At 44.3% G+C, this 17,620-nt stretch overlaps 1 protein-coding gene and 1 long non-coding RNA gene across 3 annotated transcripts in view; one reads left to right on the top strand and one right to left on the bottom strand.

Annotated features, from left to right (window-relative positions):
* LOC310755762 overlaps positions 1 to 17,620 on the bottom strand; it is a 1,619,227-nt gene that overhangs the window by 519,670 nt on the left and 1,081,937 nt on the right. The gene's annotated exons all lie outside the window — the stretch shown is intronic.
* Positions 1 to 17,620, top strand: part of LOC310755657 (arylacetamide deacetylase-like 4) — a 58,368-nt gene that overhangs the window by 25,099 nt on the left and 15,649 nt on the right. Inside the window, exons 2-5 of one of the 2 annotated variants that reach the window (XR_014544457.1) lie at positions 2,343 to 2,523; positions 3,109 to 3,218; positions 5,069 to 5,426; positions 14,352 to 14,536. Coding sequence is in view for 1 of the 2 variants with exons in the window: in XM_083598915.1 (XP_083455041.1) it covers positions 8,133 to 8,165 (33 nt within the window). In the remaining variant the exon portion in view is untranslated. Of the gene's footprint in view, positions 1 to 2,342; positions 2,524 to 3,108; positions 3,219 to 5,068; positions 5,427 to 8,055; positions 8,166 to 14,351; positions 14,537 to 17,620 lie in introns of those variants that run through there. The other variant, XM_083598915.1, reaches the window with a different exon arrangement.

Here is a 17,620-nt window from a genome sequence, read left to right as displayed (position 1 = left end):
CGATCTGGCAACCATTATTCTGGTCCTTCCTTCCCTCCCCCCCACCCCCACCCCCAACTGATTTAAGTGTGTTGACTATTCTAGGCTTTTAATGCTGAGTTAGAAGAATAGAAAAATCTCATAGCAGTTCTTAAACCGCCCCCCCCCCCGCCTCTTCCTTCCATTTGAATGTGGAAAGATGCCAATAGCTGATTGCCTATAAAGCAAAGATACCACCTGGGGTTTCTGCAGTCCGGTTATCTGCTGTGTTGTGTGAGCAGCTGAACATCCCAAGACAGTGCTATGGTTAACCAGAAACTATTGTATTACTTTACAACATTCCGTAACAGGCTCCAGGTCAAAACCTTGCCCCGTAATCTTAACAATAACTTATCATAGGCTGTCTTCCTCTCTCGACTTGCAATTGAGTCCAGCACAGATCTATGTGCTGATGGATCTATATGATGGTGCTGCACCCAATATTGCCAGAATGGGGCATTTGGCCAGAAACTATTATTGCCAGAGAAAGGCTGTAAAACACAACACTATACTTGGTATCTTCATGAGTTCCAGCTGCCCCTCTTTACCACATGCAGACTCTATATTCAGGGCCAAAGCTGGTTTGCAATGTTAAAACAATCGGTCAGAATAGTACACCCTCCAACATTTCTCTGATGAAATTAAGGATGTTCAATGCCATTATTATTATTATTATTATTATTATTATTATTATTATTATTATTATTACCAAACCCATCTGCCTGGGTTGCCCCAGCCACTCTGGGCAGCTTCCAACATATATAAATAATAATAATAATAAAACGTTAAAAACCTTCCCTATACAGCATGGGTAGGCAAACTAAGGCCCGGGGGCTGGATCCGGCCCAATTGCCTTCTAAATCCAGCCTGTGGATGGTCCAGGAATCAGCATGTTTTTACATGAGTAGAATGTGTGCTTTTATTTAAAATGCATCTCTGGGTTATTTGTGGGGCCTGCCTGGTGTTTTTACATGAATATAATGTGTGCTTTTATTTAAAATGCATCTCCGGGTTATTTGTGGGGTATAGGAATTCGTTCATTTTTCCCCCTTCTAAATATAGTCCGGCCCCCACAAGGTCTGAGGGACAGTTGACTGGCCCCCTGCTGAAAAAGTTTGTTGACCCCTGCTAAACAGGACTGCCTTCAGGTGTCTTCTAAAGGTTGTATAGTTATTTATCTCCTTGGCTTGGGGGTCGCATAACTCCATACCCTCCAACATTTCTCTGATGAAAATAGGGGCATCCTAAGAAAAAGTGGGACATTCCAGGATCAAATCAGAAACCGGGATGGCATCTGTAAATCTGGGGATATTCCTGGAAAACAGGGACACTTGGAGGGTCTGGAATAGATAATTAAATGGTAAAAGCTAGAGAGCATTAAAACAGGCCAAACAGAGGCTAGTAGGAATTGGTGGCATCATGGAGACAGACAGCAGGGACAACCTGGTCATCTCCTGGAGGGCTATTTAGCAATCCTCTGCATTCCACATGAGCTTTTCTCAGCCTGAACCCCACCAAATAAGCTATGCAGAAGAAGGAGCAACTTGCTTTAGCATGTTGAACACCTACTTTGGGACAGCAAAGGATACAGGCGTGCCCCCAAGCTACGACCCTGGTCTTTCAGAGGAAGTGTAACCCTATCAAGACCAGGCAATCTTCCACCCATCCAATCTAGGGAACCACCCACTAGCAGTGCCTCATCTGGATTTGTGGGATGTAAAACACAGAGCAGTCAAGTACAACATCCCTAGAGTGGACATAAAAAGGGGAAGTCTGGAACAACCAGTCGGAACTTCCTGTTTCCTCCTAGGCTGGGACAGACTTCCTCTACATGTGACCAGAGGTGAGCATGACCTCACCTATGTAGGTAATAAAACACCTCAGCGGAGGCCACCATCTCTCTCTCTCTGACCACATTCATCGAAGAAGCAACATCTGCTTAGTCTGAGATGCTCTCAAAGGAGCTATCTCCTTATGGGATAGTTTCCAGGTGTATATTACTTTTGTAACTCAAGCCTGCCTTCTGGGATCCATTTGTGAACAGAATGTGTAAGTAAACTCTTTTTATACTTTTATAGAAGACTGTGTCATGTCTATCTTTCTATGAGGGACTAAAGGAGAAATTACCAAGGAAACTTATTGTAGAGGCTTTAGCGAGCCTGAGCAAATGCATCCGCTGTGCAAGTTTAAAAAGGGGAATGTTACTCTGCTAAATTGTAGAACTTGTTAACACATGTTGGAAAGGATATAGTCAAACAATATATCCTCTCCTGCATCCCTGAACATTTCCACAGGATTGAGTTTGTTTGTTGGCTCTCATCCAGTCCATTACTGAGGCAAGACACTGGTCCAGCACTTCCACTGCCTCACCTACAGACGCAAAGGAGAAATAGAGCTGAGTGTCATCAGCATCCTGCGGACAACATACTCCAAAACACTGGATAACCCCACCCAGCAGTTTCATGTAGATGTTCAGCAGCCACCTGCAACTCCAGGAATAACTCAGTAACCAGACCTTTTAATATTCCTTCTTTTCCCGCCCCCCCTCCTTCAGTACTCTCAAAGCTGGTTTTGTTTTGCCAGATTATCACCAGTCAGGGTGACAAAGTCCCAGCACACCCTGTAACTCGAATTATACCAACTAAAAGCCAGGCTAGGAGTTCTCCTTGCAATTTATAGACTGGAGCATTTGGCTCAACTTACAAAACACTTTAAAAAGTGGAATTAAATTTTAATGGTGAAATATGTAATCACTATACTGTTTTATTATGCATGAGTAGGAAAAAAAGAAAAAGAAAAAACACACCAACACTTTCAATTTAAATAATATCCAGCTTTTAAACACTATTAATGAACCTAGCGCACTCCAAATTAGAATTATGTACCCAAGTTTTATAAATGTTTGGCTTATCCTAACAGTTTATCACCAGGGTCGCTTCTGCTAATGAGAATGGATAATTGGGAATTGATTGCTCTGGCAAATAAATGCCTTGGTGTGTTTAATTTCTTAAACTGACACACAGCAGGGGAAATCTATGATGCCCTGCTCTATTCTTGTTGACAAGAAATTTATGGGAAATTTTGTTCAAGGTCAACTCTAGCTTCCTTCTCCTATCCTGAGTTCACACATCACAGAAGAATGTCACATGACTGACCCTAGAAACACATTCACAGAGAGAAGTGAACCATCCTCTCCACAGGTAAAATGGCAGATTGACATGCACATGCAGTAGTAGCTTTAAAGATGTGCCGCTGTAATACCAAATATTGCTACTAGGAACACCATAACTATATACAGTGGTACCTCAGTTTTAGAACGCAAATGCTTCCATTTTCCAACACACCTTGTAAGTCAAACAGCTTCCGCTGAGCATGTATTTCTCAATTTGGTTTTTCAAACGTTTCAAAACTCGAATGGTCTTCCAAATCAGATTACTTTCGAAAACCAAGGTACCACTGTATCTGGAAAGCTTTTGCATACTAGGCAGTATTCTGCATGAATGCATCCTCACCAGGGATGCCCTGTTCTCAATTCACAGAGAGCTGTAATGTAACATTTGAACCAGCCTTGTGCAATTTCTACTAATGACTGAAGTACTGTACTAAATGTTGACAATGGGAGAGGCAACTCCAAAAAACCCCCACACCCTCTAATATCTATCCACCCCCATCATTCAGCCCGGACACTGAGATCCAGCGCTGAGGGCCTTGTGGCCGTTCCCTCATTGCGAGAAGTGAAGTTACAGGGAACCAGGCAGAGGGCCTTCTTGGTACTGGCGCCTGCCCTGTGGAACACCCTCCCATCAGATGTCAAGGAAATAAGCAGCTATCTTCTCTTTAAAAGACATCTGAAGGCAGCCCTGTTTAGGGAAGTTTTAAATATTTAATACTGTATTGTTTTTAACACTTGATTGGAAGCTGCCCAGAGTGACTGCGGAAACTCAGCCAGATGGGCAGGGTATAAATAAATTATTATTATTATTATTATTATTATTATTATTATTATTATTATTATTTTATTATTATTATTCAATAGGATTCTTGAGTTCTACAGGAGTCCTTCTTCATCCCTCCAGAGAGCCAGGCATAAGGTGTCCAGCATGTTGAATTAGTACTCCAGACTGAAACCTACAAACCACCAAGCATCTGAGCAGATTCTCATGCAGATCAAGCCTAGTTAAACAAGTTCCAATAAGTGCTGGAAGTGTAAAGAGAAAGAAGGTACATTTTATCATATGTGGTGGAATTGTAAAGTAACTGTTCCCCTATGGAAAAAAATCACTGTATCTTCCACTGGGGCTCATGATATCCTGTCTGAACTAGCACAGATAAGGCAGGAGATCAGCAGCACCATAATCTGTGAGTGTGTGCCGTACACTGATTCAGTGCGTTGATGATCTACAAAAAGCTATTTGTTTAGATGGGCCCTTTCTTTCCCTCTCACTTCAGAGATGGTTGATACCATGAGTGCTGCATGCTAAGATAAGGTTGCTAGACGTCCCCATTTCCCGGGGACAGTCCCCAGATTTACAAATCAGTCCCCTGACAAAATCCATCAATTTAGTAAAGGTAAAGGGACCCCTGACCGTTAGGTCCAGTCGCGGACGACTCTGGGGTTGTGGCACTCATCTTGCTTTATTGGCCGAGCGAGCCAGGGTTCAGCTTCCGGGTCATGTGGACAGCATGACTACGCCACTTCTGGCGAACCAGAGCAGCGCATGGAAACGCTGTTTACCTTCCCGCTGGAGTGATACCTATTTATCTACTTGCACTTTGACATGCTTTCAAACTGCTAGGTTGGCAGGATCAGGGACCGAGCAACGGAAGCTCACCCCATCATGGGGATTCGAACCGCCAACCTTCTGATCAGCAAGCCCTAGGCTCAGTGCTTTAGACCACAGCGCCATCCACGTCCTATCAATTTAGTAGGAAGTTGAAAAGTGTCCCTGGATTCATTGGAAAAAATCTGACAACCTTATGCTAAGAACACTTTCCTATATTTGTGCAGAAGAGTTGCTGAGCTGAGAGGAGTATTTCTTCCCTTCTCCAGGACTGAAGGAGCCATGCTTCTTTCTCCACCGACATTAAGGAAGAGGACACTTTGACACCCAGGGCATCTTTACGGCAAATGGCTCCCAATATTCCTCCTGAAAGGTACTTACTAAGCCTCTTGAAGGAAGCTTTTCCTGCCTTCTCGTGTGGGGCTCGGGGACACGTGACTGATGATGGATGATGCTTCAGCAAAGCTGCTGGAAATGGAGGGAGGCATTATTGACAGCTCTTCCTGCCGCATCAATATGTCAACATAAAGCAGGTCTCTGGTGGTAAATCAACTGCTGTGGAGCACAGAAAGACTGTACGGAGGAACCATGATTGCTACAAGAAACCAAAAACTGGTAATAAAAAAGGTAAAGCACCCCTGACAGTTAAGTCCAGTCACGAACGACTCTGGGGTTGCGGCGCTCATCTCGCTTTACTGGCCAAGGGAGCTGGCGTTTGTCCGCAGACAGTTTTTCCGGGTCATGTGGCCAGAATGACTAAGCCACTTCTGGCGAAACCAGAGCAGCGCAGGAAACACTGTTTACCTTCCTGTGGGAGTGGTACCTATTGCACTTTGACGTGAATTCAAACTGCTAGGTTGGCAGGAGCAGGGACCGAGCAACAGGAGCTCACCCCGTCACGGGGATTCAAACTGCCAACCTTCCGATCAGCAAGCCCTAGGCTCAGTGGTTTAGACCACAGTGCCACCCACGTCCCTGAAACTGGTAATAGCTCAGGGATAATCCACAGGTGTGCACAATAAACCTTTTCATCGAGTCGGAAGGCTGTATGGCACAATTCAAAGTGCTGGTGCTGACCTTTAAAGCCCTAAACGGCCTTGGTCCTGTATACCTGAAGGAGCATCTCCACCCCCATCATCCAGCCCCGGACACTGAGGTCCAGCGCCGAGGGCCTTCTGCCAGTTCCCTCGCTGTGAGAAGTGAGGTTACAGGGAACCAGGCAGAGAGCCTTCTTGGTAGTGGTGCCTGCCCTGTGGAACACCCTCCCAGCAGATGGCAAGGCAATAAACAACTATTTTACCTTTAAAAGGCAACTGTTTAGGGAAGTTTTTAATGTCTGACGCTGTATTGTTTTTAATATTCGGTTGGAAGCTGCCCAGAGTGGCTGGGGAAACCCAGCCTGATGGGCAGGGTATAAATAGATTATTATTGTTATTATTATTATGGCCAGTGCTTTTCAGCATGACGCACAGAAAAGGACCCAGTTAATCAGCATTTATGCCAGCATGGAGTATGGCTGCTGTTACAGGGGAGATCATAGAATCATAGAATTGGAGCGTCGGAAGGGACCCCGAGGATCATAGAGTCCAACCTCCTGCAATGGAGGAATATACCACTGTTCCATATGGGGATCAAACCTGCAACCTTGGTATCATCAGCACCAGGCTCTAACCGGCTGAGCCATCTAGTGATGTAGGATGCATTTCCATCAAGCTGCAGAAATGGATAAGATATGAGTAGGTTCTTCCCATCTGTTTTGTAGGGAGTCCACACATTCACTAAAGGTAATGGTAACAGTAGTCACTTACATCTGATTTAATGGAGAAAACGATATTCCCTGTGTTCTCTAGGAGGTATTGCCAGCTGAGCTCCAACCTGTTGGGATACTGCCAGGGAGACAAAGGCCATCATGACTCCATGTCGTCTCCGGACATCCATCGATCTCCCGTAGACACGCAGTATCAGCAATTAGCGACACGAGCTCCAGAAATAGATTGCCACATTCCTGAGCTCATGCACACTCTATCAGCAGATAATGCACAGCAAAAGTCGCACTCAGGAGAGCATTAATTTACAAGTTTTATTCAGCGTTGATCAGAACAAAAAAAACATGACTGCCTGCTTCAGTGTCTTCGACACCAAGAGGGAAACGAAAGCAACAGAAAACATAAACATCCTGTGAACAGGAAATGCGCAGGCTGTGACGCAAACATCCTGCTCCCTTTTAAGGTGGAACGGAAATATCCTAACACAGCCGACCCTATCACTCCAGTTGTTTACGGAAGCCCCAAAGCAGCTTTTGCCAACCTGATGCCCTCATAAGGATGTAACCTGATGCCCTGCGGGACTTGACATCTTTCCTCAGGGCCTGCAAGACGGAGCTGTTCTGCCAGGCCTTTGGTCGGGGTTCAGTCTGACTCCCTCTCCCCTTTCATAAGAACTTGCATGAAAGTGGCCTCCCAATTTTTCTCACAGGCCCATATAAGTTCAGCACAAACAGTTGGGCTTGGTGAGCCTTTAAGGTCCCCAGCCCTAATCTGCGGGTTGCCATCTGATTGGATTTTATTCTGATCCTGATCTGATTTGAGGATGTATTTTAATTGATTGTCTGATTTTATGTTAATGTGTTATACATTTGATGTTAGCTGCTCTGAGCCCGGCTTCGGCTGGGGAGGACGGGATATAAATAAAATTTAGTAGTAGTAGGAGGAGTAGTAGTAGTAAGAAGAGCGTGCTGGATCAGTCCAATGTCTCATCTAGTCCAACATCCTGTTCTCACAGCAGCCAACTTGATGCCTGTGGGAAACTCTCAAGCAGAACCTGAGCACAATAGTTACCCTGCCCCAGTGGTGTAGCGTGGGTTGTCAGCACCCGGGGCAAGGCAAGATAGATAGATAGATAATACTTTATTCGGCTATAAGCCCACAAGGTAAAACCAATCAATAAATAAAATAGCATTTTACATTCTAAAATATAAACTAAAATATTTCAACGCATAATCTCCTTCACGTTACATACAATCTTTAGATGTACCATATTGTGGCCTTGAATATAAAGATGGTGGATAGAGTTTACTAGATTTTTAATAGTCATGCAGCATTCCATGAAGTGCAAGGCAAGTAATTTGTGCCCCCAACCCGTGGATTTTAGCACTCAAGTCTCTTCCACTAGATTAGTGGAAGAGTGCGAGCGCGCCCCCCCCAGATGTTGCGCCCGGTGCGGCCGCCCCCCCTGCACCCCCCACGCTACGCCACTGCCCTGCCCTCCCGTGGTTTTCAGAAACCCCCTTCCGGGTGCTTTGATTCCAGCTCCCATCACCTGTGATCATTCATCATGCTGGCTTGGGCTGATGGACATTGGAGCCTGGTAGCATCTTGGGGGCAAAGGCCTTGTTGTTGTTGATGTTGTTGTTGCTATCTGCTTCTCCTGATTTGGTTCTTCTGCTGATGGGTTTGTTCAAAGTCATGAAATGTATTTTTCGTAATTTTTTTGTGCCGGATGTTTGTTGTACAGTGGTACCTCAGGTTAAGTACTTAATTCGTTCCGGAGGTCGGTTCTTAACCTGAAACTCTACTTAACCTGAAGCACCACTTTAGCTAATGGGGCCTCCTGCTGCTGCCACGCTGCCGGAGCACGATTTCTGTTCCCATCCTGAAGCAAAGTTCTTAACCTGAGGTACTATTTCTGGGTTAGTGGAGTCTGTAACCTGAAGCGTATGTAACCTGAAGCGTATGTAACCCGAGGTACCACTGTATTTTTGACTAGCTGTCTTCCGTCTTTTTTAAAAAAATAAAAATTGACAGCTGGTGGATAGCTCGGTCTGTAGAACATGAAACTCTCATTTTATTTTATTTTATGCTTTATTGAGATTAAAAAGCAAACAGTCATCAAAAGAATAATACACCTTATCAAAAATTAATTACATAATTTCTATAGCGAATTCCGGTCACCCCATCATGGGTCCACAACATATTTGATATAATACACTTTTCATTTTCAATCATAACATATCACAATTGTCTTATTTTCCTAAGATTTTCTACTGTTCCACAGAAGTCATTCTGGGCCTGCCAATGACTTCAGATTTTTACAGTGCTCCCTAAGATATATTTTTTACATGCCCCTTTCTTTAATAAATGTTTGTTCAGTGCGGTCTCTTAGTTTTCCCATCATCATTGCTAGTTCTGCATACTCCAGCAGTTTCGACTGTCATTTCAGTTTAGTCAGAATTGAATCACCTTTCCAATTTCTGTCTATTGACATTCTTGCGGCTACAGTAGCATATAAAAATATCTTCCTCACCTGTTTAGGAATATCCGAGCCCATTATGCCCAAAAGAAAGGCTTCAGGGTTGTTGTTGTTGTTTGCAAAGGAGATCTTAAACATCTTTTTGAGCTCATTATAAATTACCTCCCAAAATTCCTTTTTTTTTTTTACAGTTCCACCCCATGTGAAACATTGTGCCTTCCACTCTCATTTTCTTTTCTTTTTTTATATATACATTTTTATTGGTTTTTTTACATATCATTTTTAACAATTCTTTAACATAACTTCTTATCTTACACAATATTTTAGACTTCCGTCAACAACCTCTGATGATTTTCCGTTCTTTATCACTTATTCTGCATTTCTTAATTTCTCTATTACTCTTAATTATCATTGACTAATAATTCTTTTCATAGTCTTTCTTGCAATATTTCAAATAGTCCTCATTCTTGCAGTCCTATAAGCGTAATCTGTTCATTACAATTGCTTTTCAAATAGTTCCTATATTTACTCCAATCTTCTAAGAATCTCTGGTCCTGCAGGTTTCAAATCCTTCCTGTTAATTTATCTAATTCTGCATATTCCATTAATTTCATCCGCCATTCTTCTTTTGTCGGTAATTCTTCTTGCTCCCATTTTTGTGCCAGTAATATTCTTGCCGCCGTCACTGCATATAAAAACAACTTACAATCCTGTCTATTAATATCATCTCCAACAATGCCAAGTAAGAATGCTTCTGGTTTCTTAATAAATGTATATTTCAACATCTTTTTCATCTCATTATATATCATTTCCCAGAAACTTTTTACTTTTTTACATTCCCACCACGTGCCCTCCACTCTCATTTTCAGGGTCGTGGGTTTGAGCCCCACTGTGGCGTTTGCCTCCTAGGTAGGTTATAAGGAAAGGGTTAAATGAGTGTGAAGTGATTGGCCAGTGGGAACCCAAGGGGAGGAGTTAGAGTTAGAGTTGGTGTTATTTGGAAGTTAGTTGAGAGTTGGGAGTTGGAGAAGGAAGAGGGAGAATAAGTCTGTGGGTTGGTCGAGTTGTGTTGTGAGAGAGTGAGAGGAACTGTTAGGTGGAGTCAGATAGATAGTTGGGATAATCAGTTTGAAGTTGTTAGGAACGTATAGGACAGTAAAGGAACTAAGATTAAGAAACTGACAAGAAAAATTAACTGAAACCTTAAACTTCTTCATGCTTATAAAAAAAAACTTGATAATTTGTTAATGTTAACAATTGTCTGGACTCCGTGTGTACCTGAGAGAAACGGGTTGGTGGCAGCGAAGAGGCAATCACAGGGATCAATAGACCGTCAAGCATCCGGGGACCCTGTGTGATTGCCACACCCACATTGGGCAAAAGATTCCTGCATTGCAGGGGTTGGACTAGATGATCCTCTCAGTCCCTTCCAACACTAAGATTCTATGAGCATAAAAAAGTTCTCCAGCCGCATTTTATTCTATTTTATTTGTAAGCTGCCTTGAAAGGGTTTTTACCCTTAAAGGCAGCCTAAAAACACCTTTTTTAAACCATCAAGCAAACACGTTTTCTGCATAGCTACTCATTTGTATGCTTTATCACAGGAATTCCACACAGGAGGGCTTCTAATGGATGAAGTGCTTTCCTGTTTGATAGTGTACATTTCGCTCAAGGGATGGCGTCTTCCTCTTCTGTGGGTGGGGTTTTAATGGGGCAGGAGGCAGAGCCAGTGTCAACAAACACACACGCAAGCTTAAAATTACGCCACAGCTTGAGCCAGTGAATTATACACGCTTAAAAGTGCACAGTGAACGACCAGTCGCTGCCAAGAACACAGCATCTTAGATACTTTCCCTGAAACCAACAAGCACCCAACACTTTCCCCCTCTCCTGATTGATTTAATTAAGCTGAGACTTGTTGCTGCTTGCCAGCACATAATGCGTACAGTGGTACCTCAGGTTAAGAACTTAATTCGTTCTGGAGGTCCGTTCTTAACCTGAAACTGTTCTTAACCTGAAGTACCACTTTAGCTAATGGGGCCTCCTGCTGTCGCTGCCGCACGATTTCTGTTCTCATCCTGAAACAAAGTTCTTAACCTGAGGTATTATTTCTGGGTTAGCGGAGTCTGTAACCTGAAGCGTCTGTAACTGGAGGTACCACCGTATTTTATATGTCGCTGTTTCTGGGCAGGGAGCATACAGCAAAGTTGTCATCAGACATCCATAGGCCTGGAGAGAGGTTTCTAGTTACACCAATTTATTGCAGCGTGACCCTTTGCAGATCCAGTTTCTTGAAAGAGATAACCAGATTCAGCTCTTTCTGCCAAGGAGCCGAAATGTCAGTGTGACAAGCTGATCCCTTACCCCACCATAACTTAATACATCCTGTGCATGCTTGGGAGGATGTTTTTGATGAACTAGCAACTTAATTTAGCAAGGAATTTCCAGCATGTGGCCAGTCTCCTCATGCACCAGCTATCAGGATTCACCTTGAATTGGACTGTGTGGGGAGCAGGAGGAGAGTTGGCTGGCCATTCCATCATTATGACTCAACTTGTGTCTCAGAATTGGCGGCGAGCGCAGGAAAAATTCCAGGAAAGCAAAAGCTGTCAAACAGACAAGATGGCACCAGTAGATTTCAAAATACATGGCTGCTTTCTAAAGGAGGCTCTTCCAAAACAGACACGGCATATTACTTATGGCTGGAATGGGAAGGCGGGGGTAGAGAAAACCTGTCGTACAGTATTGATTTACGGCAGAGAAGGAACTGAAAGGAATAAGGTCTAAAGGCAAGAAGGATTGCATGCCAATGACACAGAATCAGAGAATTGTAGCGATCCAAGGGACCCAAAGGGTCCGATCCCAAGCATTATCTCTCCCCTGCCACTTATCTATCATCAGGTGCCTGTGGCCTAAACTGCTGAGCCACTTGGGCTTGCCAATCAGAAGGTCGGTGGTTCGAATCCCCGCGACGGAGTGAGCTCCTGTTGCTTGGTCCCAGCTCCTGCCAACCTAGCAGTTCAAAAGCACACCAGTGCAAGTAGATAAATAGGTCCCGCTGCAGCAGGAAGGTAAATGGCATTTCCGTGCGCTCTGGTTTCCATTGCACCAGAAGCGGTTTAGTCATGCTGGCCACATGACCCGGAAAGCTGTCTGCAGACGAACACCAGATCCCTTGGCCTGAAAGCAAGATGAGCGCTGCAACCCCATAGTCACCTTTGACTAGACATAACCGTCCAGGGATCCTTTTTTAAAAAAAAGGTAAATGACCCCTGACAGTTAAGTCCAGTCGCAGACGACCCTGGGGTTGCGGCGCTCATCTTGCTTTATAGGCCGAGGGAGCCGGCGTTCGTCCGCAGACAGTTTGTCCGGGTCATGTGGCCAGCATGACTAAGCCTCTTCTGGCACAACAGAACACCAAAACCAGAGCAGCGCACGGAAACGCCGTTTACCTTTCCGCTTACCTTTTAAAAGCAACAATAAGCAGTCCAAGCGATGACAAGCATTCACCAAATCTGGGCATTTTTTCAAAGGTTGTGTACTGGAATTCTCCTGTTGTAACTTGATTTAGATCATACCCTCCAACATTTCTCCAATGAAAACAGGGACATCCTATTTCGTTGCTGTTGTTGTTGTTTTATGTACCACCCGCCTTACTGGGTTGCTCCAGCCACTCTGGCCAGCTTCCAACATATAAAAAAATCATAATAAAACATTTTAAAACTTCCCTATGCAGGGCTGCCTTCAGATGTCTTCTAAAGGTTGTATAGTTACTTATCTCTTCAGCTCAGGGGTCACATAATTCCACACCCTCCAACATTTCTCCGGTGAAAATAGGGACATCCTAAGGAAAAGCGGGACATTCTGGAATCAAATCAGAAATTGGGACGGCTTCTGTAAATCTAGGACCGTCCCTGGAAAATAGGGACACTTCAAGGGTTTGTTATATAAGCTGCCCTAGGAATATATATTTGTACATTGAAGGCAGCTATGCATTAAACACAAGGAGAGATACACACACTTATATGAAAGTGAATATGAGGAATCCCAGTTGCTTTCCCCTTAACAACATAAAACATCCACGTCAATCTTAGGCTTCAATTGAACTGTCATAAATGGCATTACAGTGGTACCTCTGGTTATGAACTTAATTTGTTCTGGAGGTCTGTTCTTAATCTGAAACTGTTCTTAACCTGAGGTACAACTTTAGCTTATGGGGCCTCCCGCTGCCACCGCACCACCAGCGCACAATTTCTGTTGTCATCCTAAGGTAAAGTTCTTAACCCCAGTTAGTATTTCTGGGTTAGCGGAGTCTGTAACCTGAAGTGTTTGTAACCCGAGGTACCACTGTATTGGCCTATCCTTGCAGCGCCATCTCTTACAATTCCTCCCTCACGCCCAACAAACACAAAATGGATTCTAGTCTATGAAAACTTCTGTCCAATCCAATTTCTCAGTCTTTTTAAGGTGCTGCAAGACTCTTGCGCTGTGTCTCTTAATGCTGCTCAAAGCAGGCATATCATTGCCCTGAGGCAGTCATATGCTAGAGCGATTAGCATCATAAATACCTAGAGATGCAGAGTCTCAGGAATTCCTATCTGTTTGTGACTCTATAAAACACCCATCGAGGGTGTGGATGGACAGACAGGAATGGCCTAGTTATCTCTTCCTGCATATGACCTTCCAGTAGAAGCACTTGCGTTCCAACCCTAGCTCTTCCATGGCCTCCAGCAGGTTGCACTCGCTCCCCTTCTTGGGGGTGGGGTGTGTGTGTCTGTTTCAGCTTTGCCTTTTTGTGGTGGAAAGTCCAGCTCTAAGGATTGAGTTCATCCATTTGCTTCGACCTTTTCTTCGCTCACACAAGATGGTTATCTTCTGCTCAAGAAATGGAATGTGGGAGCCAGAGCAGAACATGGACGGTACAGCGGTACCTCGGGTTACAGACGCTTCAGGTTACATACGCTTCAGGTTACGGACTCCGCTAAGCCAGAAATAGTACCCCGGGTTAAGAACTTTGCTTCAGGATGAGAACAGAAATCAGGCTCTGGCGGTGCAGCAGCGGCAGGAGGCCCCATTAGCTAAAGTGGTGCTTCAGGTTAAGAACAGTTTCAGGTTAAGAACGGACCTCCAGAATGAATTATGTTCTTAACCCAAGGTACCACTGTATTTCATTTTGCTGCAGCACTGTGTGCTCACCACTTCCTTAAGGGACCATGCTATAGGTTCTGGTTTCTTTTGGAGGAGACCCACAGTGGGCTGCTGCTACTGTTGTTGTTGAGTTTTTGCAATATTTGCTTTATTCAGGTAAGCAGTTGTACAAGAGAGCAGACCCAACATTGGGTACCCAGAGAGAAGCATCTGCATCCAATCAACCTGAATGTTGGAAGGTTTAGACAAAAAGACGGCCTCGGCCCAGTATACCTGAAGGAGCGTCTCCACCCCCATCGTTCTCCCTGGACACTGAGGTCCAGCGCCAAGGGCCTTCTGGCGGTTCCCTCACTGTGAGAAGCAAAGCTACAGGGAACCAGGCAGAGGGCCTTCTCGGTAGTGGCACCCGCCCTGTAGAACGCCCTCCCGTCCGATGTCAAAGAGATAAACAACTACCTGACATTTAGAAGACATCTGAAGGCAGCCCTATTTAGGGAAGTTTTTAATGTGTGACATTTTAATGTATTTTTAATCTTTGTTAGAAGCCGCCCAGAGTGGCTGGGGAAACCCAGCCAGATGGACGGGGTACAAATAAATTATTATTATTATTATTATTATTATTATTATTATTATTATTATTATTAACGCAGTGCATCGTTGGATTATGGATTATGGAACTCACTGCCACAAGAGGCTGATTGCCACCCAACTGGATGGTTTTAAAAGAGGATTGGGCAAATTTGTGGACAATAAAGGTCTCAATCGCTCCTAGCCATGGCATCTATGTTTTGTCTCCGCTGTTGGAGGCCGTATGCTTCTGAATTAGAGTTGCCAGAAGCCATAGGAGGAAAGAGGGCTGATGTGCTCAAGTCCTGCTTGCGGGCTTCCCATAAGTTAGCTACTGTGAGAGCAGGATGCTGGGTTCATCACAATGACAACGCGGTTACACGATTTAGATAACTAATTACGTAAAGTACATAAGTTGCGTGAATTCACCACAGTGGGCAGGGAGACCAATAATGCAGAAGATGAACTGCAATGGAATGGAAACAGCGCTGCACAAAACCAATGCAGTGCAGAGTAGGAAATGATGTTTTATTGTCTCCCTAGGTAAAGGTAAAGGGACCCCTGACCATTAGGTCCAGTCGTGACCGACTCTGGGGTTGCAGCGCTCATCTCGCTTTATTGGCCGAGGGAGCTGGCGTACAGCTTCCAGGTCATGTGGCCAGCATGACTAAGCCGCTTCTGGCGAACCAAAGCAGCGCACAGAAATGCTGTTTACCTTCCTGCCGGAGTGGGACCTATTTATCTACTTGCCCTTTGACATGCTTTCGAACTGCTAGGTTGGCAGGAGCAGGGACCGAGCAACAGGAGCTCACCCCATCACGGGGATTCGAACCGCGACTTTCTGTTTTTTTAAAAACATTAATTTTTATTAACAGGCCAATCACATCACATTATCCAAATCACATTAGTTCCAAATTATACAGCCGAATTTTAAATTTTGTTGGGGGTACCCATACATCAAGCTCCGGACGAGTCCAAACATCACTTATATTGCTGCATTAATTAAACAGTTCTATCCAGTTCAATCCGGATAGTCCTTTATTACTTTCTTCATCTTCTTGTTGTTATCGTATATTGCTTTCTTTGCGATCTCTGATAATTTTCACAAGCAGATTGGAAACAGACATGCTCTGTGTGGGTTTTGTACTCTCCAAAGATCATATCGCTCAGGGACAGCCGCTGTTCCTCGCTTCCATAAAAAAAAAAAAAATCTTCGGTCTGTCCTTTACTTTTCTCAGACTTGCCCAGTATATCAGGAGGCTCTGTCAGGTCAAAATTACATTCCAGCAATCCTTCTCATTCCAATGGTCCTGATTCTCCTCCCCCTGTCCTTCTTTCTCCGGCAAGCCTGTCTTGGCGAGACGCCATTTTTTGACTGCGTCATAGAATTTTCCTCCGTTCTCATTGTTTACCAATCCTTTCTTTAGCTATAATCCATCCCACACAGTTCTTAACTTCCTGCTTGTGATTAGTAAAATGCAACGATCTTGTTTCTTTCTGGGGTGAAGGGTTATTAATATCACATAGTACAAAGAAAAAAGGTTTTTTCCTGCACCCCCCCCCTTCATTCCAAACATACAGTCTCTTAATGGTGATTCATCAGAAGATTTACTTATCCGTCCGTCACTCCCGGTCACAGAGATCCATTAATCAGCAGTCTTATCTCTCGAGCGTTACTTGATGTATGTGCTTCAGCTTCATTCCAATTATAATTCCGAGCTGAAGCTAACCAGCACGCGCTGATTGGAATCGGCGTCAGGAAGAGCTGACCGCATCAAGGGCTCGTGCCAAGTGACCGGCACCCCCAGACCTCAGATCTGGGGGTGCATTGTGGACACCGCTGGCAAGGCAGCCCCCCCCATCTCCTTGGGGAGGTAGGAAGACTGCATACTTCCCATAGCAGCCTCTTAATTGCCTCGTATGGGTCAGAGAGATGTTATTGTCGGCCATCTTCCAATGCGCCACCTGGTGCCCCCCCCAAACCGCCGACTTTCTGATCGGCAAGTCCTAGGCTCTGTGGTTTAACCCACAGCGCCACCCGCGTCCCTAGGCTCTACCAAATTTCATAGTGTCCCTCTTTGCCAGGTCTCACCAGATTCTATCTTGTTTCTGCTCCAGAATACACACGTACCCTCCCAAGATTTGCCCTACTCTACCTGCCTGGCCGCACCCACTGACTATCAGAAGGGTGGGGCAATACTTTAAAAACTTGCAACCTTCTCTGCTCTGGATGTAGCAAGAGTGGATCTACTTTCAGCCATCAAGTGCCGGAAGTTACACGATTCTAGTTTGAAAGCGCTGCACAAAAATAGAGTGCTCCTGCTCCCACCGAAGCCAATGGCAAAACATATATACTTTTCATACAATATCTGAGTCTTCGTCTTTTGGTTTGTTTTTTCAAAACCACAGAATGTGGACTGGCAACATTATAAGACTTGGGAGGGTTATTATAGATGCTCTTTTATTAATGTGAATGCGGTCAGATTGTTTCTTTGGAGGTGCAGACGGAGGGAGATTTATTAAAAGCAGCCTCTGGGCAACTACCAGAGATTAAGAAAAATGTAGCTAACTACCTGTTATGTCAAGTTTCATTTTCCAGATCAAAATTCACTGTGTCAGCGGGTTTCCTTTGTTGTTAATTGAAAAGAAAGAGGAAAAAACCAACCACACCAACACGCACAGAGAGAACTTTGTATGCACTGGAGAACTTCACAAGACTAGCTCACAAGATTTATATTTTCTAAATGGCTGTTATTTTCTACTTAAAACAGAGCTTCAGATAAAAGGCAGAGGCACTTAGATAATGGTGAGCCAAGGCGTTTGATGATGTTGTTCCCATGATTTCTGTACACCAATCC

The sequence above is a fragment of the Podarcis filfolensis genome (assembly GCF_964270895.1).
Source record: "Podarcis filfolensis genome assembly, chromosome: 2".
NCBI lineage: Eukaryota > Metazoa > Chordata > Lepidosauria > Squamata > Lacertidae > Podarcis > Podarcis filfolensis.
The sequence above is the reverse complement of the archived record's forward strand: the minus strand, read 5'-3'. Positions and strand labels throughout refer to the sequence as shown.